This window comes from Gracilinanus agilis, chromosome 4 (assembly GCF_016433145.1).
Source record: "Gracilinanus agilis isolate LMUSP501 chromosome 4, AgileGrace, whole genome shotgun sequence".
NCBI lineage: Eukaryota > Metazoa > Chordata > Mammalia > Didelphimorphia > Didelphidae > Gracilinanus > Gracilinanus agilis.
In genome coordinates, this window is record NC_058133.1 from 358251715 (window position 1) to 358277910 (window position 26196).

At 36.0% G+C, this 26196-nt stretch overlaps 1 protein-coding gene across 5 annotated transcripts in view; it reads right to left on the reverse strand.

The window, feature by feature from the left end:
- Window positions 1-1162: 1162 nt before the first annotated feature.
- SNX3 (sorting nexin 3) overlaps window positions 1163-26196 on the reverse strand; it is a 36483-nt gene continuing 11449 nt past the window's right edge. For 3 of the 5 annotated variants that reach the window (XM_044674318.1, XM_044674317.1, XM_044674315.1), the window contains exons 2-4: window positions 10735-10830; window positions 3585-3709; window positions 1163-2237 (exon numbers count right to left, since the gene is read on the reverse strand). In XM_044674318.1, coding sequence (XP_044530253.1) covers window positions 2132-2237; window positions 3585-3709; window positions 10735-10830 — 327 coding nt within the window. In that variant the 3' untranslated portion in view covers window positions 1163-2131. The remainder of the gene's footprint in view (window positions 2238-3584; window positions 3710-10734; window positions 10831-26196) is intronic. The other 2 variants (XM_044674319.1, XM_044674320.1) reach the window with 2 other exon arrangements.

Below are 26196 nucleotides of genomic sequence, written 5' to 3' on the forward strand. Positions count from 1 at the left end.
TGGAAACAAAAAAGTTGACTTAAAAAAGGAAGAAAACATGTATTTCTCTCTATGGAGTGTTTTTAGGGGTATGAGTATTCCAAGGTTGTACTGTAGAAGACACAAATCTACCTCTTCAGTTGAGTCCAACCATACCAATACCCTTTCCAAAGTTCTTCCTTCAGAATGCTCTTACTGAGAAATAGCTGCTACTCTACCCCATTGGTTTATAAATTCATAATTGATATATACCTTAGTCATTTTATTAATCTAAACTTAATGAAAATTTTATTTAAGTTAAAGGGGCTTCAAAACTTTTTTTTTGTTGTTTTTTGTTTTTTTAAACCCTTACCTTCCGTCTTAGAGTCAATAGTGTGTATTGGCTCCAACGCAGAAGAGTGGTAAGGGCTAGGCAATGGGGATCAAGTGACTTGCCCAGGGTCACACAGCTGGGAAATGTCTGAGGTCAGATTTGAACCTAGGACCTCTCCTGTCTCTAGGCCTGGCTCTCAATCCACTGAGCTACCCAGCTGCCCCGGCTTCAAAACTTATGCCAAGAAGTATTCTACTTTGCTGAAAATCAACTGCCTGGTAATAATGACAGATGCCACAAACCTCCAAAGTAACTCCCATACAAGTATGGCAACAGATACCCCAAAGGCCCTCTACAAGGAAATCAGCATCTTTTAGTGACTCACCTTTTTTGGGGTGCCTCTGCACTAGTAGGACCTACTCTAGCTGATCCTGGTGTATCAATGGTCTGGGGCCCTACTTGCTCCCCTTTCTACCTCTGCACTAGTAAAATCAAGTTGGCTCTTAATACAGGCTTCCTATGTTGCTGTAGCTCATTAAGTACAGGATATCTACTTTATCATCTAGTAAATAATGGTAAATATCTCCCAGTGAATAAAGGGATCCTGGGGCTCCCCCTCCTCCAGAATTTTGGGGATATGCATCAGGATGTGCATTGTACTTATTGTGAATTGGCCAGGGCCCAGCAGTAAAGTATCATTTTTGTCCACGGCTTTCCCCTCTTCATGCAGAGTGGTTTGTTACTCAAATATTATATGAGAGGGAACAAGGCTTAGTAGATTTAGGGAAAAAGACTGTGACTACCAAATGTGGTTCAAACAAGTTACTCAAGTTAGCTAGAATTAAATGGGGGGAAAAAAGACGCATTATGCCTAGCTCAAAGGTTTATTTATTTTTTTTTAACAATGACTTAAGGTTACATAGTATTTTGCAAGTAAGCACTTCATAAATTATTCAATAAACCTTAAAAGGCAGTGCTCTTTTTTTTTAATGCACTGCAATGTTTTAAAAATTACCCCATTCAGAGGCAGCAGCATATTTGATATCACCACTTTTTTTTTAAAGAGGAGTGAAGTTACAGGAGAAGTATATAATTAGTAAATAATCCCTCCCAACAAATGGCGTAATAAAACCATAAAGGAAGGCCTGAAGCAAAGCAACAATCGATACACATTAGAAATACATTTTCATTTTTATTTCAAAACAACTTAAATTTTTAGACAAATGATTTTAGTATATAAATTTGATTGTTTTTATACAGAATATAAAGATTTCCCTCATTAGTCTTCCATAGAAAGTGTTTTACAAGCCTGAAGGAAGATACTTTCTGCACATGAGTGTTTCTCTCACATGTGGGATACGGATACTGGAAAACAACTGCCTTATGCTTCTACACATAAATTATAACAGGTGACACTGCATATCAAAAAAAGAGCGTGAGAAACATCCTAGGCAATCAGATACAAGAAGCAGATGTGACACGAAAAACTGCAAATTCCAGTAAAGGCCAAGTCAGTAACTTTAGTTGGGAGATAGTAGATCATCGAGGGGGACCAAGTTTGTGGGGCTATGCAGTAGTGTGCACCGAATTAAAACAGCACTCAAGAGCTATTTTTTTTTAAAGTCAAAAGAGGGATTTTTGCTAAAGCAAATGAATTTGTTTTAACTGCCAAAACAAAGCAAAACTGAGCATCATAATGAGTGTTAGTATACTGGAGGCTTATTGGCCCATTTCTGTGCAGCATGCTAAAATTAGCGAGAACCTCTTCACCGGTGCGTATGAATCACTAATATTCATGGTAATAGTTTTGTTTATTTTTACACAGATTTTTTACAGCATTCAGGCATGTCTGATTTTGGATGGAGTATAACTTTTATCTATTATTTCATCTTGTAAAAACATGTGAAGACAGCGTTCATTCTGTGCCAAGGGGTGGCCGGCAACCCTAGGAATAAAAATTTTAAAAAGACTCAATTTACAGGATTTCATGAAAAAGGGGAAAAGAGACTATGTCTGGCCTAACAAAGACAGACACTTATTTCTTAACATTAAAAAGCAGCATCATTCAACACCTTCCCTCAAATCCAGAAAGTCTTTAGTGACAAAAAGCTTGGTGCGTATATAAAAAAAAAAATCAATCAAGGCATATTTCTCTTTCCCTTTCTTCATTAAAGTTGAGATCTACTAACGTATCTAGTGCTACCAAAGTAGATGAGATATAAAGTGAGATGAGGTCAAATAGGGCTGTTCAATTTCTGTATTATCTCCCTATATGGTTACTGAAAAAGTCTCAGGGTTTCAATGTCTTTCCAAAAGAGCAGCATGTTCACAAAAGAGTAAACATTAACTGTGCTAAGAAACTAAAGAGATAGTTCTGGGCTTTTTGCAACAATCTTCTGTTTTGTTTTGGGTATTTTTGCTTATCAAGTACATTCTCAAGTTACTAGGGATAATCTATCAAAACTCTCCAAGTTCCTTTAACCATTGAATATATGTAACAAAAGCATATTTCCATAAGACCCTTTTTAAAGGGAGAAATGCTTATCATTAACAGTAAGTTGATGGAGCTCTTTATTAAGGCCAATGCTCAATTACAGTCAGTCCTTTTTTCCTTTCATAAATCTTCCTATTACCTTCACTTTTAAAAGAGCTACAATTCAAATGGGAATGAAATACATGGCTAGAAATTCTGGTGTGTAGTCTATTAAGGGTTTCTAAAGTAAAAAAAGCAAATTGAGACAAACAATCCTAAGTGTTCTTACAGTTTCAAAAGAATACATTTTACTATGAAAATTAAAGAAAAACGTGCACCTTCACACAAGACATGCTGATAATACCTCCATCTGCAATCAAACAAAATGATTGCAAGTGCATTGTAAGTTTTATTGTTCATGACAGAACATACCTTAAATCAGAAAGATCCACACAAGTAAAACTGCATTTTTAAAAAATGCTGTAATTTCAGAGGTAATTTGCATAAATTAACCAAGCAAAACAAATACAAAACTTAGGTCAACACAAAAATACTCATTTCAATCACTCAAGTGTGTTAATATTTAACATCATACACATCATTCAACTTGTTAAATACTTCTACAGTTTTGAAGTTTAAATTATGCAAAAGTTACATGAGCTTAGAAATGGCTGTCAAATCCAAAAGGAAAGGTGATATTTTACACAATAAGCAAAACTGTTATTTGTAGGCTGTAAAAAAAAAAAAATTGTATATGCTTAATACCATATTGGAAAAGCTTACCTGTATCACTTGCCCTGAAAGTTAGCAAATACTTACTTGTTTATAAATTGTTCAAGCCCTTGCTTCCTTTCTTCTATAAAAGAATCATCAAATATTCCATCATCTCCTCGAAAAGGAAGCTGACGCAGAAATGCTTTCCCAGGAAGGGGTGGGACTACAACCTGAAGAGGAAAAAGAGAAGTTTAGTTCATGCTGATCTGAAGCTGAGAAGTAGTGATTTGCAGAGAATTACATCCCAGGTTAGTGTGAGCCCTCATCACAATATCACATCTCTTTAGAGATCAACACTAAGGAAAACAACAGGGGAAAAGATTATTCTTACTACATTCTGGAGGTGAGTGACCAATTATAGAACCATTAGGAAAGGAAATTTCAAATGTGAAGACCTCCTATCCAAATTACCTAACTGCCAAAAAATGCCTGACTCATGTCAGGGTTATTTTTTTTAGCTTAAAAATTTTGGTGACTAGCAAAAGAAAAGTGTAATTGCCTGGAAGAATGGGGGGAAAATGCAAAAGAAGAATGCGGTATGGCTTACTTCAAAGGAAAAGAGGAGGGAACAAAGCCTGACAAAAGAGGAAATGCTGTAAGAGGTAAAAGGTAACACAAGATGAGGACATAATAAGGTTAAGAAATTAAATTTAGATTATCCCTTGTTGAAAACACATTCCTTATTTGGAATTTGAGGATGTTAGAAAGAACACAGTATTGGGGAAGACAGTCCTTAATAGTACTATTAATTGTACTAACAGTACTACTACTTGACCAAAAACAAATCACCTTAGTTTTCTTATCTGGAATATGAGAGTGTTCCTCTTACCTTGCAGGTTCCAGGATCTGGAGTTTTCTATGATATATAGACCAAAGTAAAAAAGAATGATTCTTAAAATAAGTGTAAAGTAAATAAGAGGGTTTCAAAGAATCAAAGTTCATTTTTTTAATTAAATCAAGAAAAAATGCTAATATTTGAATCTTCTTGCTCTGCTTAGAACAGGTAGCATTAATTAAATGCTCTTTAAACTTCTAGAGTCTTTTAAACTTTTTTTCTGGACATATCTACTTGAAAAGAGCAGTCTATTAAAGAAGAAAGACAGTATACTTTTAGAAATCTAGAGGTAACGGTGAAACCAGGCAACTCAAATCACTTTTGTCAATGGTACTACCCCTCTTCCTATGTAAGGCTACAAAACCACATGAGTTTTGCATATGTTTACATGTGTATTTGTTGTCTCCCCTGCAGGCAGAGGATGGAGACAGTTTTGCTGTTGTCTTTTTGTATCCCAAGTGCTTAGCACAGCCAATTAATAAATGCATGAAACAGAGCACCTCAGTAGCTCAATGGTTAGGGAGCTAGACCTGGAGACAAGAGGTCCTGGGTTCAAATCTGGACTCAGACACTTTCCAGATGTGTGACCTTGGGCAAATCATTTAATCCTACTTGCCAAACCTTTACCCCTTCTTCTACCTTGAAAGCAATGCTTAGAAGTGATTCTGAGACACAAATCAAAAGGCAAGAATTTAAAAAAAAATAAATGTTTAAGTCAGTTTTGAATATGAGGATAAAGGAGTCTATCAATAGATCTTTTTCTTGCTCCCTTAAAAATGTTTCTCAGATTTCCCTCTTTCTTTCCACTCCCACTTCTTTTAGCCCAGTCCACGACTTCAAGATCTTATATCTAGATAGTTACATGTTTTCCTGCCCCTCTTCTACTTCATTCTGCACACTGTCATCAAATTAATCTGGTTTAACTTTTAAATCTACTCTCCTGCTTTAGGAAGTTACTATAGTTGGTTGTTTTTTTTTAACCACTGCATTAAGTCCAATGATTTTCAAGGTCTTTGTCAATCTTATTTTCTTACTACTTTGTAAAATAAACCCTCCACTCCAAAAAATTTAGTCTCTATTAGACCCAGAGCACAACAAATCCTCATTCTTATGTCCTTGTCTTTATTCAAAACTGTCCTACCTTAATGGAATGCAGAGTCTACCATTCTGCAGGTCATTTCCTCAATGAAGCCTTCTTTAACTACTGGAAAGCATACTGATCTTTTTTATTTTCTCAACTAAAAAAATGCTTAACCTATATTTACTGAACAAATTAGCCTGGAGTCTCCTCTATCTTATACAATAAATGCTCTGATTCTTTCGTATTATCAATTTTGTCTCATCCATCTAGAATACAAGTATTTTGAGGGCAGGAGTTGTTTTATAATTATTTTCTCTAAAATCCTAATATCTGAGTGTGCATTAAGTACGAAGTATCACCAAAGGATACACTGATGTTTCAAATACTTCTTGACCTATAGGGATTAAATTTTAATAAAGAAAAAAAGAAACAGATCCAAACAACTAATACAATGTAGGACACTGTGATAGATATTTTACAAAAGGAGGTACAAACAACAGAAGTTCAAAACCTGGGCAGTAGATAAAAGTAAAAAATGTTTAATGGTGGGTTGAAACATTTGAGTTGAATTTAAGAATACACAACTTCAATAAAAAGGCAAGGAAGACAGTAGAGAATTGTTAGGAGACAGATGGTGATGTTAAGGCAAAGAAAAGCATGTATTTTCATGCAGAGATTTTTTTTTTTTAAACTGTGAGATATGTTTAAGTAATGAAAAATAGTACAGGATGGTTATAACACGGTGACATTTAGATCTCAGAGACCATTTAGTCCAATCCTCTTATATCACAGGTGAGGCTCAAGGAGTGACTTGCCAAAGATACATACTAATAGTATCTAATGTAGTATTTGAACCCAGGGCTTGTGATTCCAGAGCAGTAGTCTCACTGCACACAGTGCAGCAATGATATAAAAGACTGGAAAGGTAAGTTGGGCCACATCATTACAGTCCATAAATATGATAGAGAAAAAGTTATGTTTCAGGAAGATTATGCAATCGATCAGTGAGCTAAAACTAGTGTTTATTAGGTACGTATTACATACTAGGCACTGTGCTAAGCATCAAGGAAACAAAGATAAAGGATGGCCCATGCTCTAAAGGAGCTCATTGTCTAATGGGAGAGAACAATATGCAAACAATTATGTAAAACAAGAGAGATATAGATACCAGGGAAGCCAACCAGGGAGATGAGGGGAGGGTATTCTAAACGGGGGGAATAGTTGGTGAAACACTTGAGAATCAGGAAATGGAATGTTCCTGTACAAGAACAGTAAAGAAGCCAGTGTTCCCGGATCTCAGAGTACCTGGAGAAAACCAGTAGCAATAGGGCCAGGGGGGCAATTGGAGTTTAGTGAATAGGGAAGGTTCTAGGAAGATCATTTTGACAACTGAGAGGAGGGTGAAATGGAGTTGGGAGGAGATTTGCGACAGGAGGAACAAACAAGTAGGCTATTGCAATAGTCAGGTGTAAGGTGATTAGGGTCTATTTCAGGATAGTGACAGTGTAAGAAGAGCACATATATAAGAGGGATGAGAGAAAAGATGGTACCTAGGTTTCTAGCCTAAATGATGATATTCCTTGACAAGGCAAGAAAGGAGAGTTTGGTGCAAAAGATGAGCTAAGTTGTGAACATGCTAAATTTAAGATGTCTATGAGACATCCAGTTTTGAGATGTTTAATAGGTAGGTGAAATGTGAAGGGCATCTAGATGGCATAGTGGCTAGAGTTTGTAGTGAGGAAGACCTGAGTTCAAATCCAATCTCAAAACACATATAAGCTATGAGACTTGGGAAGTCACTTAACCCTATTTGCTAGTTTCCTCACCTGTAAAATGAACTGGTGGAAGAAATGGCAAACTACTCCAGTATTTTTGCTAAGAAAACCTTAAATGGGGTCACAAAATAAGATACAACTCAACAACAATGAAGGTATAAATCTTGAAAGTCAGGAAGAGAGGTTTGGGCTTAATAAGGAGATATGAAGAACACTTGCAGAGAGATGATAACTGAAACCTTCAGAGCTGATGAGATCACAAGCAAAAAAGTATAGAGGGAAAAAGACGACACCCCAGGACAGGATCTTGGGGAGATTCCTATGATTATCTGGATGACATGAATGAAAATGTAGCAAAAGAGGCAGAGAAGTAGTCAAACAGTAGAATGAAGCAATGTCATGAAAACCTAGAGAAAAGAGAGTATCAAGGAAAAGAGGGTGATCAGTGGTGTCCATGGCTACCAAGAGGTCAAGAAAGATGAGTTGGGAAAAAGGATTTAGCATCATTAAGGAACTTTGGAGAGTACAGGATCTGTTAAATGATGAGGAAGCCAGACTGCAAAGAATTAAGAGCAAGAAAAAAGTGGATCAAGTAATATAGCAAGTGAGAATATTTTGAGGATGGAACCAACACAAGCATGTTGTAAGCAGAAAGGAAGCAGCGAGTAAACAGGGAGCAACTGAAGATCAGTGGGAAAGTAGAACAGACAGAGGGGACAATCTTCTGAAGAATACTGAATAGAATGGAATCATTTGTGCACATAGAAAGGTTTGCCTTGCCAGGGAGAAGGGCTACTCCTTCATGTCTGCACATTCAAACAATGTAGAGGGGAGACTAGTTAGACCCAATTATGTATGTGTGTGTGCATGTGTGTGTGTGTGTGTGTGTGTGTGTGTGTATCTTATGTAAATATATATCTTAAAGTTTATGAGGTGTTTTGCTAACAACCCTGTTCTATAAGAAAACAAAAAGTGAAAGGATATGAAATTGATTTCCTTGAGATCACAGAACTTATTTAACAGAGAAAAGATTTGAACCCAGGTCCTCTCAACTGAAATGTAGTGGTCTTTCCACTATACCAGTGATGGGCAAACTACAGCCCACGGGCCAGATGTGGCCCACTGAAAATGTTCTATCTAGCTGCACAACATTATTCCTAATCTGATAAATACAATGAGTAAGATACGATATAATAAAACTTCGAAAGAGTTGCCCTAGAAACAGACTGACAGATGAGCATTTTCTTTCCTTTGGCCCCCTCTTTAAAAAGTTTGCCCATCCCTGCACTATACCAATTAACATGCTATTAGGCTATTATCATAGTCCAGGGGAAAAATGTTAAGACCCTGAACTAGGACCCACTAGAAAATGGGAAAGAAAAGGCACTATGAAGACAGAATCAACAGGACCTGACAATTACCCTTGAGATGGAATGGTAAGGAAGAAGGAAATTCAACGTGGCTTTGGTTTTTAGCCTGGACGATCTGAAGGATGGTGGTAACATTAACATTAACAGAGAAGATAAGCAAGATAATCAGGTTTTCCTTTGAGAGAGTGGGGGGGGGGGGGGAAACATGGGAGAAAACTAAATGAGTTTTAAACAGGCTGAATTTTTTTTTTTTAAATTTTAAACCCTTAACTTCTGTGTATTGACTTATAGGTGGAAGATTGGTAAGGGTAGGCAGTGGGGGTCAAGTGACTTGCCCAGGCTCACACAGCTGGGAAGTGTCTGAGGCCGGATTTGAACCTAGGACCTCCTGTCTCTAGGCCTGGCTCTCACTCCACCGAGCTACCCAGCTGCCCAAACAGGCTGAATTTTAAATGCTAGAAGAACAATTAAATGTAGATATCTGTCAAGCAGTTGGAAATGCAGATCCAAAGCTTAAGTGAGAATAGATAGAAGTAAGATAGAAAGTTACTTGAAATTTGAAAATTATTCTCAAAAGGTCTGCTCTAGTCATTTTGAATAGGCCAGATATAACAAAATTTTTCAGAAGTTGACCAATTTAGGGTATATAATATTTTTAATACAGGCAAAGCATGTTCAATGTAAAATTTGGTTCAAGATTTAAGACAGTTACCATCTGCATTCTTAACTTGTTAAAAATCAGTATATCATCAGAGGTAAGTCATAGAAAAGTAGAGTCTCAATTGAACTGAAATTAATGACCCCCAAAGGATAATGCAGAGGTGCACAGTGGATACAAACAGGCCAAGAAATTGATCCAAGAAAAGCAGTGCAAAAGATGCATCAAAGAAACACATCATCAAAAAAGACAAACTAGAAGCTCAGTGATGGATACCAGAGACAGCCTGTCACAATGTCAGGGAAGGTCCCTACAACTACTGCTTAGGTGAACTAATGGGGGTGGGGAGGATGTGGGTAGGTTACGATCTGTATAAAGGGTGGGAATATTAAAATCTGAGATCAAAGATCTTTAGAAGACTGGAATTTTAACAACACATCTTTAAACTGAAAATTTACAATGAAGGAAACACTGAGGATTCTGGGTGAAGCAAAAGGACTGGTAGAGCAAGACACAAAAGTATCTGAGGAAATCATTACTTCTGTTTAGCTATGAAAAGTTTTTTCCAATACAAAATCTCTGAAGGGTTTGAAAGGACAGAATAAAGACTATAAACAAGTATATACACATGTTATTAAAAGGGGAGAATATCTCAAAGTTGAGACTTATTCCACACTTCTCTGGGAGAGAAAAGAACAATAACAGTGACGATGCTAGCAAAAGCTTATATTTATGTAGCACTTTTGAGTAGAATTTTGTAACTGACTGAAATTTGGGGGCAATTTTTTTAAAAGGGGAGAGGGAGGAGTTGAAAATTGAAAACAGATTTCATATTCCAAACCCCATGGGTATCAAGATGATAGCAGTGCTATTGACCATGCCTGTTTCACTGACCATGAAACAAACTCATAAAAACTTTACTGTTATTATGGTGATTATATATACAGGCCCAGAAATACCCCTTTGGGAAAGGAATTAATATATATTGGATGATCCCAAGATAGCCATGTCTTGCCCTTATTAGGCCTAGCAAGTTGTGGATCTCATATATCTTTACAAATTATCGCTGAATAAAAATTGAACCAAAGAACATAAAAAAAGGAGATTATCATTAAGCTCCTCATTTTCTATTAAAGAACTAATCTATCCTCAAAAATATTAAACAGAAATCAGACTATTTTCCTGAAGGCTTTAGTATTTCAATTTAGAATACACCTGCAGGGGGCAGCTGGGTAGCTCAGTGGATTGAGAGTCAGGACTAGAGGCGGGAGGTCCTAGGTTCAAATCCAGCCTCAGACATTTCCCAGCTGTGTGACCCTGGGCAAGTCACTTGACCCCCATTGCCCACCCTTACCACTCTTCCACCTATAAGCCAATACACGGAAGCTAGGGGTTTAAAAAAAAAATAAGGGAAAACATAGAATACATCTGCTTAGGGAAAATAGTAAAAAGATGTTGTTCAAAGCCAATTCTCACCTTGCTTTCTCTTTCTAATTCACTTCGAAGCCACTCAAAATCACTGTATCTTCTTCTTACAGAAGACTCCTTCAACTTGAAAATAGGAAGATTTGTCTGAAAGAAAAAAAAAAGTCAAAGTATTTACATTATGGTTTGAAAAAAAACCCAACTTTTAAAAAAGGAATATATCTAGCTGTCAAACCAGTAGAGTTGTATAAAATGTGAGGCCAATTTGACTTAGGAAGAAAATTGCTATATGGTCTAATGAGATAGTATTTTGTCTCTGAAAAGACAAAATAAAAAGTATAGATTTTGTGTTAATTGTTAAAGGAAACAATACTTAAAGAGCATAAAGTTTAAACAACTGGGAAAAGTTATTCTTGTTCATGAATGATGCTGGTCAAATGCTGTGCAAGATGTTTTACATAAGTCTTAAGGGCTTTCCTACACATTTCAGGAAACAGTAAAATAACTCCAAAATAATTATTGTAGGAAGTCAACAACTGGTCACAGTCAATTTTATTACCTTAGCTAAAGCATATGTGCAGAATTTTTAAAAAATCATTCATAACAAAATTATTTCATTTATGTTGCAAATGTGAGACGGGGCTGATATAACAAAGGAAGATATGAATGAGCATTACCATCTCGCTCTAATGTCACTACAATACTGTGAAATATCCTGAAAATAAATGAATTTATCTGCAGTCTTTCCACAAGCAGGAAATTAAAGCAACCATTTAAATTAGATCAGGTTCACAGATTGAGGCTCTTACTGGCTGTGGACAAGTTAAGTGTTTAAGTAAAACTGAAAACATGATCCTCAACATGCTGAGGTTACACAGGAATGCAAGAAAACATTTAGGGACTTGTAGTTTCTGCAATCTCATACAGAAGCTTTTCACAATTTCTGACAGTTCAAATGAAAGCCTTTCAGGATCTTTTACCTTTTAAGAATGGAGATAATCTACTGGTTCCCTCCACTTAGGTTAGATATAAGCCAGAAACCAATGAATTGGTGGTCATTTTTGGTTTAAAGATTTTGTCATTTGCTATTTGGCATTAATATCTTTACAAGAACTTTTAAAATTGCTCATTTTAGTAATTTAAATAAGAATTTAGAGGAGAGAAAACCTTCTATTATACTAGATCCAACTTTAAAAGCTTTGTTTTCCTTCTTGGAGTATATATGGAACTGAAGTTAAATAGGTTTTATGCTTTTAAAATGCCAAGTTAAAACTGAAGGTAGAAGGTCCAAATTCAGTGTCACTTGAAGGACTTTAAAAAGTTAAGTATGAAACTGAAAAGCCAATCAAAAAGAATGGGCATTAAAATAGAACTTGCTCCTTAGAGCCTAATAAAATTCCAGTAACATGCGTTTTTTAAAAAAATGTTGCTGGGAGCCAGTGTGTTGCTTGGTAAAAATAAGAGCTTTGTGCTCAAGACCTTAAACTCATTTTGTAGTGTTCTCAACTTTTTCCAAAAGTGTATTAGCTTCTACACTGTATACCTTACAGCTTGGAGTCCTACACAGATGCTGTTGTATATGTTTCATGCATGAAACCAAATCTCACAAGAGGTTTAAAAGCACTTGAGTTTTCTTTCCCAGGTAACCACAACATTTGTTCATTGTATTAATGACTAAGAGCAAAATTGCACCTAACAAGACTCTTATTATGCTAAAAGTCAAGCTTATATTCAAAGATGCTGGCTTTCTGTACAGAGGAGTATTCTTATCCCCAACAGGGAGTAAAATTAGGTCCCCCAGAGCGCAGGATGATGATTCCCAGAAATAAAGCACTGGATTATTTCTCTCTAATTTCACCTATTGGCTTTTTAACTGAGTTCAACCTTCCGCATTAAAATATTAAGTCTTTGTAAGTGTCTAAAGATAGAAAGGCCTTTACAATACTGAGTGTTTTCTGCAGGTGAGATTTTACATTTTGAATTCCCTCCTCTCAAATTACCTTACAAAGGGGATTAACTGCTCTCTTTTATTCAATACCTTAAGATCAAGCCTGTGAAAAGAGTTCCCTAAGAATTTTCATACTTCTGGGTACGGAAGTCTATAAAGTTAATCTCTGAAACAACATATCAAGCTTACAGGTACAATGTTGGGGTAAGAGTGCCAATTCAGCTCATTTTACCTTCCATTTTCCCTTTTGAACTTTTGACACACAATCATGATTATATCTGACTCATTCTAATACGGAGTTTTCACCATTTTGAGAGTAGGTTTGTAAAAAGTCTCTCCTAAGCTTTTTTTTCCAAAAGAGCAAAATCAAAGAGTTCACCACAAAATTAATGGCCAGTTTTCAAGTATTTTTAATGCTTTTTTCTTTTATGCCTTAGCCTTTTCTCTTTTGCAAGGCAGTTACCCTAAGAGAGTTTAAGATATATCACTTCAGATTTTGGCAAGAAGGAATTGTTTGTCTACTACATTTCTATTAACCTACCAGATTTAAAGTGGTAAAATTTATTAGAAAATTAGATCATTTCAAATCTTAATGACCAAGATTAACACAAAAGACCTATGAAACCTTACCACTGAAGTACCACATCTGATTATGAATTCTTGTGGACACTAAATTATTTAGAATAAAACTAAAACTGAATCCAATGAAATGGCACAGCTATCATCATTAGCTAGACATTAACACGAGGCCCAAAATTTAAGAGTTCATTCCCATTCCAAGAGTTCCATGATTTTCTTTTGTTTATGGAAGCTTCCCCTAGACTCATACTGTTATCTCATTGTAGAACATTAATTACTCTAGTTTTAAATGCTATGAATACAGAAGTTAACCTTTGGTAGATTTTACCATGCTACAAAGGACTCAAATATGACACTGGCAACAGACTAGGTTGGCTTTCCAAGAACCAGCCTAATCAAGTACAGAGAAACTTTCCAGTAGTCTGGCCATGGCAACACAAACAAGGCCCTCAGTCCTGGGCATTCTATTTCTACTTCTTCAATGATAGCACAATGTTAGAAAGGGGAGGTAAACAGTGCCAATAATCATATAGTTTTAAAAACATCTAAAAATATTAGCTACCAGGATTTTACATGTAAAATCTTTGTCCAGTGAGAGTACATACATTCTTACTGTAAATGAAACCAGAAAGAAGATGCAGTTGAATGGACACAGGTTCACTTTAGAGGGACAAATAAAGGATCTGGTGAAATTTATTTTATTATGCCCCCAAAGACAACACAAAACATCATTTTATGGAATAATATTTGTCATCTTATCTTGCTTGCCTTGTTAAAGATAGTTGTTTATCTGCTAAATGTTTCTGAAGATGAAGAGGTGAAGGAGTTCTTCTGAAGAATTCTGTATGACTATCCAAATTAAAATGATATAACTGAAAACTTGAAAGACTTCATCTTGACTACAGGCAAAGGAGAAGATTCCGAAAACTATGTTGGAAGATATAATTTAGGAGTTAAGAGAGGCTAAAGGCTTATATAGACTATACAGATGCCTCACATCTATAAATCATTAACATTTTCTTGGGGGGCAAAAAGTCGACAGAATGAGGACATAGGAAACTCCAAATATGATGAATTTCTTTTAAAAAAAAATGTTGACAGCAGCAGTCTTTATAAAGTCAGAACAGTAATCTGCTAAGAACAAAGAGTAATAAACAAACTGTTGAGTCAAAGTAAAAAAAGGAAATCGATATAAAAACAAAAATTGATAGAGCATTACCATTTCCAAAGAAAATTTAACCAGCTTGATACAGGGAATAACAACTAGTCTCAGTAGCCCAAATTTCAACTCAAAATGGAGGCCCTGTATCTATCTCTTTTTTCTCAGGTTGTAAAATGTCTAACTTACAGTCTCTCTAACACCTATACTTATGCCTGGGAATTCAAAAGCCCTAGCTTTAGCTTCCTAGTGCATCAACCTCAACTCTTCAGAGATGCAATTTTACTCTGCCACAGACACATACAAGGATTGTCATAACCTAGTTCTCATAATCAGCCACAGCCTTCTACTTCTACTAATCAATGGTACATGGTTTTTATTTGTATAAAACCTTTTAAATATAATAAAAAATTCATTTTACGGGGCAGCTGGGTAGCTCAGTGGAGTGAGAGTCAGGCCTGGAGACGGGAGGTCCTAGGTTCAAATCCGGCCTCAGACACTTCCCAGCTGTGTGACCCTGGGCAAGTCACTTGACCCCCATTACCTACCCTTACCACTCTTTCACCTATAAGTCAATACACAGAAGTTAAGGGTTTAAAATTAAAAAAAAATTCATTTTACATCTCATAATGCTCTATTTAACCACAAATTCTTCTCCTATCCACAAACCTTATAGTTAATATATTCTGCATTCTTTTCTTTTCTAATTTAGTTCCTTACCCTCTGTCTTAGAATAATACTAATATTGGTTCCAAAGCTGAAGAGTGGTAAGGGCTAGGGCCAGTGATGGGCAAACTTTTTAAAGAGGGGGCCAAAGGAAAGGAAATGCTCATATGTCAGTCTGTTTCTAAGGCACCTCTTTCGAATTTCATTGTATCGTATCTTACTCATTGTATTCATCAGATTAGGAATAATTTCACTCTGCCAGATAGAACATTTCAAGGGGCCGCTTCTGGCCAGTGGGCTGTAATTTGCCCATCACTGGGCTAGGCAATTGGAGTTAGGTGATTTGCCTAGGATCATACAGTTAGGAAGTGTTTGAGGTCACATTTGAACCCAGAACCTTCCTGTCTCTAGTCCTAGTTCTCTGAGCTACCTAGCTGCTTCTATTCATGTTTTTCTAATTTGCTTGTGATATCCTATCTTCCTTTATGTCTAAGTCATGTATCCATTTTAACCATATCTTGGGGTAAAAGGTGTAAGAGCAAAATAAAGTTTCTAAAAACACTATCAAAATTGAAGCTATCCACTTTCATGGTTTTTTTTCCTTGCATTTATAATCTTTCAATGCAGAGAACTGAACTACAAAGTATTTGAAATGAACTTTAAATGATGAAATGTTTGGACATAGTGATGTCCATTATTCAAGATACTTTAGGTCATTGTCTAAAATAGCAATTCTAAAGGTATGATCTGGGAACCAAAAGGTCCCTGAAATCTTTTCAGGTAAGCTGCGAGATCAAAACTTATTTTTCTAATAATACTAAGACTTTAATTTTGAAAACAATAAGTACTGATATGACCCACATAAACAAGTTTTTTTGGGACTCTCCAATAATTTTTAATAGTAAGAGTCTTGAGACTCTCTTGAGACCCAAAAAGTTTGAGAACCAATTGTCTACAGAAAAAATAGATTTTTGTTGTTTTTTGTTTTTGTTTTAAACCACTACTAGTTAATTTCAACCCAGACCCAGGATTATATTAGATATTTTACAGAAAGATTTTTGATACTTCAGTACAGATGTGAGATGGATACTCCCTTCAGGTCCAAACCCAGAAAGCTGTCTTTTCCTTGGGCTTCAAGAAACTAATTACATATTAGAGAAGGTGACTTATTTTAGGTAATAACTCACAGATACTCTATATGTGGCTGAATTATCATCAACAACTTAATCAAAAAGGCCAAAACTTTCTATGTAGTCATCTGAATACAGCTTAACAATAGATATCTGAAAAAATGTTTACTAGCTGTTTCTAATATTTCTTCGGATAGTGTCACGTGTACATCTAAAGAGACTGGCAACTACATCAAAAGTATACTCAACAGGCCATGCTCTATTCAGTCAATCCTCAGAGATGTAAATGGATGCCCCACTATAGTTCTCATTAAATGGTTGCATTTCTTCCCATATCTGCATCTGAAGATAAAGGATAAGCTGAGAAGTGCTACAGCCATTACCTCTCCCTTCAGGATTTTTGATACTAGTTTTACTTAATCTGAAATGGCATGAATAATTACAGATATGGTTTATAACCTAGATGAACTCCAAATATATCTGGGGATAAGTCATTTAGTAAAGAAAAAGCTTTTAGTCAGGAGACCCTTTTGAAATGTAGATTGTCACTAAGCCAAGGTATTCAGTTCGGTTTTTTCCAAGTACATGGCCTTCCAGTGTTACAATTCCCCGTTATTTTTAAAAGTGTCCTTTACAGTATAATTTTTAACTAGTGCCAAGGAAATTATCAAAACCAGTTCTGTTACTAAGCTATCCACATTAATACATCTTCCTATATTTTCATCTAGGAACTATCAACAAGATGCAGTGATGTACGGTTTTTGTTTTTTGTACCTTTACCTTCCATCTTAGAATCAATACTAAGTATTGGTTCCAAGGCAGAAGAGCATCAAGAGCTAGGCAATGGGGGTTAAGTGACTTTCCAGGGTCACATAGCTAAGAAGCATCTGAGGCCAAATTTGAGCCCAGGATTGCCTGTCTCTAGGCCTGATGCTGAGGCTTTTGATCAACAGCTCTCAAATAGATGGAGTTTAGTAATGATCTCTCAAAGACCAGAGCAATTTCTTCAAGAAAATAGAAAAGGAATTATGAACAAAAGGAAATTTATTCACAACTCTACCCTGAAAGTCTGAAAGGTACCCTTCTCAACACCAAATATCCCTTCTATAAGCCCTCCCCATTTTACTACTGACAAGCCCCCCCCCCACTTTGTGATGGGTTCTAAATTGGCCTTTATTCTCCTCCCAATCAAGTTTCTAGATTTCAAAATCATGCTCCTAGAAATCATGTTTCTTTTTCATTTTTCCTCTGTCCATCCCCTAACCTGGTTCAGCTCCCTTTTATGTGCTGCCTTCACCTATTAGAATATAAGCTCTTTGAGGACAAAGACTGCTTTCCTCTTTGTTTATTTGGCTTGGACTTATATACCGAAGCCTTGACACACTGCTTCATACATACTTGTTCCCTTCTTTCCTTGAGATCACCTAATAAGAGAATTTAAAAGAGAAAAATAAAATAAACAGAGTCCAGCAAAGAGTCTTGGTACACACACAAAGAAAGGGAGACTTACAAGTAGTTAGAAAGGTAAAAGAACCAAGAGCACCGTCAGAAAAACCCAGAGGTGAGAGTAGACAAAAAACCCAGATGCTGCAGAGAGATCAAGGAGGATGAAGCACTGAGAAAAGGCTATTACATTTAGCAGTTAAAAGATAGCTGCTCTTTCCAAAATTACCAGTGAAATTGGAAGCCAGAATGCTGAGAACTTAGAAGAGTATGAGGTGAAGAAGTAGAAATACTGAGTAAAGATGGCTTTTTAAAGGAATTTAGCTGAGTCAGAGGAGATATACAAGATGATGGCTAACAAAGATGGCAGTATCTAATAAGGTTTTGGGGGGGGTTTGGTTTAGTTTAGTCTTTTGTTTTCAAAGATGGGGTATGCAGGCATGTTTGTAAGATGCAAGGAACTAGTAGATAAGGAGAGATGATAGTAGGAGCAATATGCTGTTGAATCACAAGTGACTGGCACACTGGATGGAAGATGTAAAGGGAAGAGATAATGGAGGATGTTAAATAAGAAGACAAAGAGGGAGGAGGGAGATCATGGCAAATGGCCTCTATTTCCTGGTAAAATATGATGTAAGGTCCTTAGCTAAACTGGGGGGGTGGGGGGAGGGAGGGGAAGTACTGTCAGAACCTTAAGAGGTCCAGAATAAGAACTGTGCTAGAACCAATTAGGAAGCAGTAAAAAGAATTCTGGGAGAGTCCAGCTGAAATAATATAAATTCATAATGAACCCAGTCAGAAGGGTTGTATGATTCCCTCCAGCTCTGCTCAGCAACATATGAGTATAAGCGAAGGAGGCAGATGGTGAGAGGTAAGGGGAAAAAGGGGTAGTTGGTAGGACATGAGTGGTAACAGGACAAGGGAGAGAAGAATGAGAAAAATGTTAAGTATTGAGCTAAACTGGTTCCCTACAAGGTTAAGAATCAGAAGAGAGTAAATTGTGTAGCCAGAGCAGGAATGATGATGACCTGGGAAAGCAAGAGGTAAAGAAATTTGAGGCCAAAATGGGAATGAAGAAGAGATTTAGGAGAAGTTACGCAAAAGAAAGAATAGAACAATATTTAGGCTGTAATTGAGGAAAGTTCCTTGAAGACAGACCGTCTTTTTGCATCTCCAGTGTTTAGCACAATACCTAGGATACTGTAGGTGCTTAACAATAATTTCCTAATTAATTAAATGACACAGGAAATTTTAGAATTCTTAAAACATAGGAGTAGAACATTAGTGACAATCACCAAGGGGAATGACTCTCTTTGTCTGAAGCTGATGTGGAGGAAGGAATGGAAGTTTGAGTGTACTGAAATGTAAAGTTAGGGAATTTGAGGATATATCAACATGTGTGTTCAGATCCCTCAGTATAAGGTCAGCAGTTGAGATGGAAAGGGATACTGCAAGCTAGGAAGTAAATTCACTTTAGAAAAAGAAAGAAAAGATTTGGAGGTTTATTAGTTACTAGGTGCTTCATAAGTGATTATCATTTTCCTCATTATTAATGGCTATCCAACTACAACCTTTTAAGCATGGATAAAAAAAAAAAGGGACTACATTAGTAATTACAGGATGACCAGGAGGACCACGGCAAGACATATGCTAGTAAACTGCAACATAGATAATCTATACCCAGCAAACAGACTGAGCTTTCCCAAGTCCCAGATGAACACTAGATTGTCTGTTGCAGGGAGAGGTGGTTTACATGCTAAGAGATATTTTAGGCAGTCAATATCCAAAAGAAAATAATACATTTAAGGGCCTGTTCATTTTTAGGACCTGCTCCTACTTCTGGAAACATACTTTTCTTCAAGATCTGACATCTAAACTGATGAGGAGGGAAATTCAAAGAAATTGTTCCCCCCAAAATTGATAAAACTAGTAAAAGATATTCTAAATCAAAGCTGAGTTTCACATCTTCCTGGACAAAAGAAGGCAATTTTTTTTTACTTAAAATAACTTTTTCTTCCCAATTGCCTAGAGAAAAAAAATCATTCAAGAAGCCAGAGTAATTAACACCTTATTTAATTTTATTAAGAGAGAGAAGGTCCATAAAACTGAAATGTCCAGATAAAAAACATTTATCTACTCCTTAATCAACAGAATTTGTCTTTAACTATTTTGAATAGAGGTCTCTTAAATATGTATATGAGGGCAGAGACTTGCTGAGTTGTCCCCAAGAAATGACTAAATTATTAACTCCATATTGAAATCCAATTAATTCTGAAAATAATTCAAGTATTTTCCTTATATAAAGTGTACCTTACAAAAGTTTTTAAAATTCACAAAAGGTAAAAACATTTTTTAAAAATCATATAATTCTCTCTTAAAACAGGGCATACTGAATATAATTTAACTCTTGTTAATGACAAGGTTATCTAAGAACATCCAAAGTTATATTCTGAACATGTGTGTGTGTGTGTATATATATAAAATGGTGCCTCTACCAATACATCAATTGTATCCGATAGCATACACAATCTGTTTGGGTCCGAATGGATTGCCACCCAAGGAGCACACGGAAACATTGCAATCCAAGCAAAGGGAAGTCTTTATTTCTAGTGCGTGCTAGGGGAGTTCAGCAAAGGAGTTGGGTGGGGCGCATAGTCAGAGTAAAGATTATATATGTTTGGGGTGGCGGGAAAGGTGGCGGGTATCGGCAGACTCAGGGGCACCCTGTAGTTCTTGAAGTAGCCTTTGTAGTTAATGGTTTTTGGCTGTCTCCCCAAGCACGTAGGGTCTTTATGCTACATTTGGGAGCCTAATAACACCCTATTGTTAGTGACCATGGATTTCTCTAAGACATCCTGACCTGTTAGTAACTTTAGGTTTCTCAGAGCCATCCTGATCTGGGAGTCCCTAGCTTGTGTTTGCTTGTGGTTGCTTAGTTTCTGTGTCATAACTTTGGGGTTCTACATTCCCCACTTTTTCTCTTGGACCCTCGGGAAATCATTCCCAAGGACCGGTTTCACCATATTCCAAGGGGAAAATTGTTTGATATTGTAGCCTCAGGACCATAAGTTGGACAGCATTAAAGCCATCCTTCACAAAACTGACCAGCCAGTTAATCATTCAGGGACCTATAGTTAGGAGGAGGAATAGGAGGAGAAGGGGGCCTAGAATTGTGGAAATAAGCATAGTCAGCCATGGAGAACAATGGAAGAGGCTTCCTATGCTCAGGCCTATCAAAATTGGGATGAGAATAGGCACTCAGGGCAGATTGTGAGCACAAGGCGAAGGGGAAAGGCTCAGAGGTAGTGCTGGCAATGCAGCTCCCTTCCAGGTCAAGCAGTTTTGTCCTGTAAGTGCCTGCAGGATCTCTCCAGCCCATTCCCAGGAGGCTTCATTGTACCACCTCAATTCCCCCTCTACTAGTAACTGAGACAAACTTTTGACTCAGAGTAAGGTAAGGGTACATAGTGGGAGCAAAGGAATTTTCCTGCCTGTAGTTTGCCTGAAAAATGTCTACACTAGGGTGGTACAATGACAATAGTCACATGAATTTTCTGGTTTCTCATTGCTTATAAAAGTTATATTTACACTAACCTATAGCTTATTAAGTGTGCAATAGTATTATGTCTAAAAATGTATACAAATTAAAAATATTTTATAGCTAAATAATGCTATTCATCATCTGAGCCTTCAGCAAGTAGTAATCTTATTCCTGGAGGAGGGTCTTGCCTTAATGCTGAGGGCTACTACTGACTGATGAGATGGGGTTGCTATGGCAATTTCCGAAAAATAAGACAACAAAGAAGTTTGTCAAATGGATTGACTCTTCCTTTCACTTGAACATTCAGAGGCCATTGTAGGATTTTGGCCTAATTTCAATATTATTTATGGTGTCTCAGAAAATAGGGAGGGGCTCTAGGAGAGGAACAGACATCAGTGGAATAGTCAGAACACACTACATTTACCAATTAAGTTCTCATCTTTATTAGCCCAGTATGTGATGCCACAAAACAATTATAATAATAACATCAAAGGTCACTGACTACATATCACCACATCTGGAAAACCAAGCAAAATTGTTAGAACCCTACTTAAAGTATGAATGAATAGGATCTGAGGTAGTGCCTTAGCATCTCTGAGAATAAATCATATCTGTGAATTTGACAAGAAATCAGAGAACTTTTGCTTCCCTGAAAACAGAAGACCAGAAGAGACGGAATAGAAAACTCAATCTCCCCTCCTTGCAATCCTTAGATTTCAAGTGCCACCACATGTTTATATAAGGTCTTTTTCAATTCCTAATAGTCAGTACTCTCCCCAACCCAAAATTACTTTGTATTTAATTCATGTATATTTTTATTGTTTTTTACATTTCCTTCAAAAAATTCTGATATTCCTAAACTACAACAAACAAGAGCATTTCCATATGCAAAGTAAATTATGTGAAACTGCACATCTCTAATAACACGGAGCTTGCTTCTTAAAATAAGTATGCAATAAATTCAGTATTACTTTCAAAGCTTATCTTTTCATTCTGAATCTTCTTCTGTTCTCTTTTGTGCATTGCATTATATGTATTTATTTGCTTATCTGTATATATCTAACTTCTCCCCAGTAGAATTTAAGCTTCATTTAAGGCAAGGACCTCTATTTTTTTTTTCAATGGATGTCTGCAACTATAGTGCAGTGGATACTGGGTCAGGCAGACTCATCTTCCTGGGTTTAAATCTGGCATCAAATACTTCCTAGCTATGTGACCCTGGGAAAGTCATCTAACCCTGTTTGATTCAGTTTCCTCATATGTAAATCATATACAAAGATTTTTCATCTGTAAAACCTGGAGAAGGAAATGGCAAATCACTCTAGTATCTCTGTCAAGAAAACCCTAAATGGGGTCAATGGAAGTCTGACATGACTGAAAAACAATGAATATCACACTGTTCAATTGTATCTTTGTGTTCTATATAGTTGAGATTGCTAGATAAGTAACCTCTAGACAATCAATATTAAAGAATTCAGTAAAGAACCTACACAATGAACTTCATGTTCATGTACCTTCTCTAAATAATTATTAAAGAGCACAGTTAGGTGGCTCAGCAGATTGGGAGCCAAACAAGACACATCTTAGCTGTGTGACCCTGGACAAGTTCCTTAAGCTCCCCACTGCCTAGTCCCTATTGCTTTTTCTGCCTTAGAGCCAGCGCAGAGTATGAATTCTAAGACAGATGGTAAAGGTTTAATAAATAAATAAAACAAAGGTCATCATCACATAAAATGGTGATGCTTCTCCCAGTAACAAATTTTACAAGCGAATGCACATCAGTTAGTTGCAATGATTTAATAAGCCACCCAGAAGACAGAAAAAGTCCCAGTCCTTCCCCCAAAAACAATTAAACTGATGGATTTTACTACAGCATGAAATTTCATTTTGTAAACAAACCAAAGAAATACCAAAAGACAAGTTTAATGAGCCTTTTAGTTCGCTAGAAGACATAGATATTTCTATATAAAGAGATATATCTCCATATCTGTCAACAGACATTTTCCTAAAGAAAAGAACACATTTTTAAAAGATTTATTTTTAAAACTTGCTCCTATTGCTGTAAACACACATTCTTCCTTAACAATTAATATCCATACTGATGAAGGAAAATCTAATGCACTTTCCTAACTGGCTCCTTTCTCATCCAGTTAGTGGTGATTAGCTGAGAAAAAAAAGACATTAAACACTATAGTCTGTATGTTTCAGATCTACAGACTGGCAGCAGTGACACCATAACATTTAATTCCTTTCAGAAAAGACCTAGAGTCATAATTGTTTTGTTAATCTGATAGTGACCAAAACAAAAATATCCAATAATTCTATGAAAAAAGTATATTTTACTGTTATAACTTTGCCCAAGGATTTTCAGATAATGAACCACTATTAAAAACTCAGAATTTAAAAGCAACTAATAACTTTTAGGAATCAAAGAAATGAGTTTGTGTTTTTAATAGATAAGAAATTAGCACAACTTTTAATAGCTTCCTGAAAAGTACATTCAACTTGTTATTATTTTAAGATACAGTTACAGTAAGGTAAAAGTAGTGTATTCTTGCTCCTTTTTCAGCATTTCCAAGTGCTTTTCCTACCATCTGCTATTTCTCTTTCACATGCTCTCCCTCCTGAAATCTTAAATGCAAGAGAGAAGACAAGAAAAACAAGGTTAAGTAATAGGAGACATTCTAGTACCTCTCTCTCATTTCTCATCTCTCAAATCTTTTTTTCAAATATATTTTAGTTTCTTATCTGTAAACTTGAACAAGAAACTCCACTAGTCAATGATTAGTTTAAATTAAGAAATTTAACAAGTATTTAGTGAGTATCCACTATGTATTTAGTATTGTAACATTAAAAAATAGTGTAAAACATGATCTCTATTGTAAATAAGCTCATGATCTAGTTGAGGAAACTCTGGCAAACACACAAGAAACAAGTAGCAGATAGGATAAAACATAACAAAGTGCCAAAAGATGATGGAAAGCTGAAAGAAAAATTAGTCTGTTCTGGAAAGGCATAATGAAGTTAAAAAAAAAAATGAGAAATGAGAATTAGAAAGTAAAATGCAACAAAGCAGGAAAAGTCTTTCAGTCTTAGTCCAAACTTTAAAACCTGTAAAATAAATTTTGTCTAAGAACTAATTTTAATTGTTCCTAACCTTTCAGACCATACACACTAAATTTTTTCCCCCTTATATCTATTTACTAAAATGTCTTTTGGAAAAACTACTAATGTGAAATTTCTGAGTCTTCATTTCGACCCTTCCCTAAGAAATTCAAACAATGCCAGTAAGCCTACTTCAAATATTATGACCAAAGGTCATATCTGGTGGTAATCTATGTGTTTCAGTCTTGAGACTAAACCTGATGGATGTGAACCCAAGTAGGAATATTTCAATAAATTCAAACTATATTCATTCTTTGACCTTGTTATAAAATTTCTCTTGGCGCTCCTCTATCACCAATTCTGTTCAGTAGTGAATAGGTAAAAAAAATCAGTTGTCAGAGAAGTTAAACTTAGTTTCACATTATATAGTTCTAAGCAAGTGGAACTTGGTAGAAATCAAATAGCCCAGATATCACTGAGATAAAGAATGCTCGAAGGGAATAATCAGGATAAAAAAACCAAACACAAAATTGACAAACCAGGAAAAAAACCTAGTATCATTGTGGGAGAAAAACTGCTTAGTGCAGAGCCCTGTGGAAAGAAACCTAGAAAGCAGAGAGAACAGAATCACACTGGAATGATATCACAAAACCTCAGTGGATCTAAAATTAATTTAAAACTTATCACTGTAATCTCCTAGGATAGTCTGAACAAAAAAGTTTCCCATTTTTACCCCATAACTATGCTCTTTTATGTCCTTTCAAGAGGAAAGGGCTTAATTTTGTACCCACAAAACTTTCAGGATGTTGAATTGATTAAGTTTATTATCTAGTTTATATTGCTATTAAACACACTAACTCTATAGCTAAAAACTCATAATCTGCAGTCTCAGTTTGAGAGTTGAGAAAGCAATTCCATAGTTCTTAATGACATCATCTAGTCTTAAATAGAACAAGTGATCTTAATTTAACAGCAAGATTCTCTTTCATTTTACCTAGAAGTTTTGGTGAATGCCCATAAGGATGAATTAGTTCCTACAGGATTAAAATAATTTTAATCAGTCAGTCAATAAGCATTTAAGTGTCTCTAGATGCCAGGCACTGTGGTAAGCACTAAGGAAAAGAAAGAAAGGCAAAAGACAATCCCTGCCATCAGAGATAACAATCTAACTGGGGAGACAACATGCAAATAATGTATAAATAAGTTATATTTCAGATAAATAGGAAATAACCAACAGAGGGAAAGTACCAGAAGGATTGCAAAAGATATTAAAGGTTAGCGTAGATTATATATATATATGTATATATATATATATATATTTTTTTAAGAGTCTCTAATTAAATTCTAACATATTCCAAGGTGATTTATTAGGTGCTGCATTCACTGGGCTCAGAGTCAGGAAGACATGAGCTCAAATCAAGCAAACTTTACTAGTTGTATGACCCTAGGCAAGTCACTCTTATTGCTTTAACTATAAGATGGAGATTAACAGTACCTAACCCATAGGGTTGTAAGGATAGAATGAGATATTTACAAAGCACTTAGCATAGTACCCACAGCCTAATAAATGTTTATTCCCTTTCTCTCATCCCTTAAAGAATCAACTCCAACAACTCTTAAGTGAATGTTTCTTTTTTAAATTTTATATGAGCAATACTTAAACTTAAATTAGCTTGTGTGGTAGACTGGCCTGTTGGATCCATTTCCTCACAAGAAGGGCAGGTAATAGGTAGTTAAAAACAAGCTAAAATGACTGATGTCCAGTGTCTGACCCCAAAGGAATCCTACCAACTCCTGTGTACATTTTTATCTAGATAACTCATAACTGCTGACTTCCTTAAATAGTATTATTGGTTTTGAAAAAACCTCAGGGTCCCAAGGATCTCCTGAGTACTATTTCTACCAGTCCAACGCTACTTGGAGTTAGCCTGTCATCCTGTAA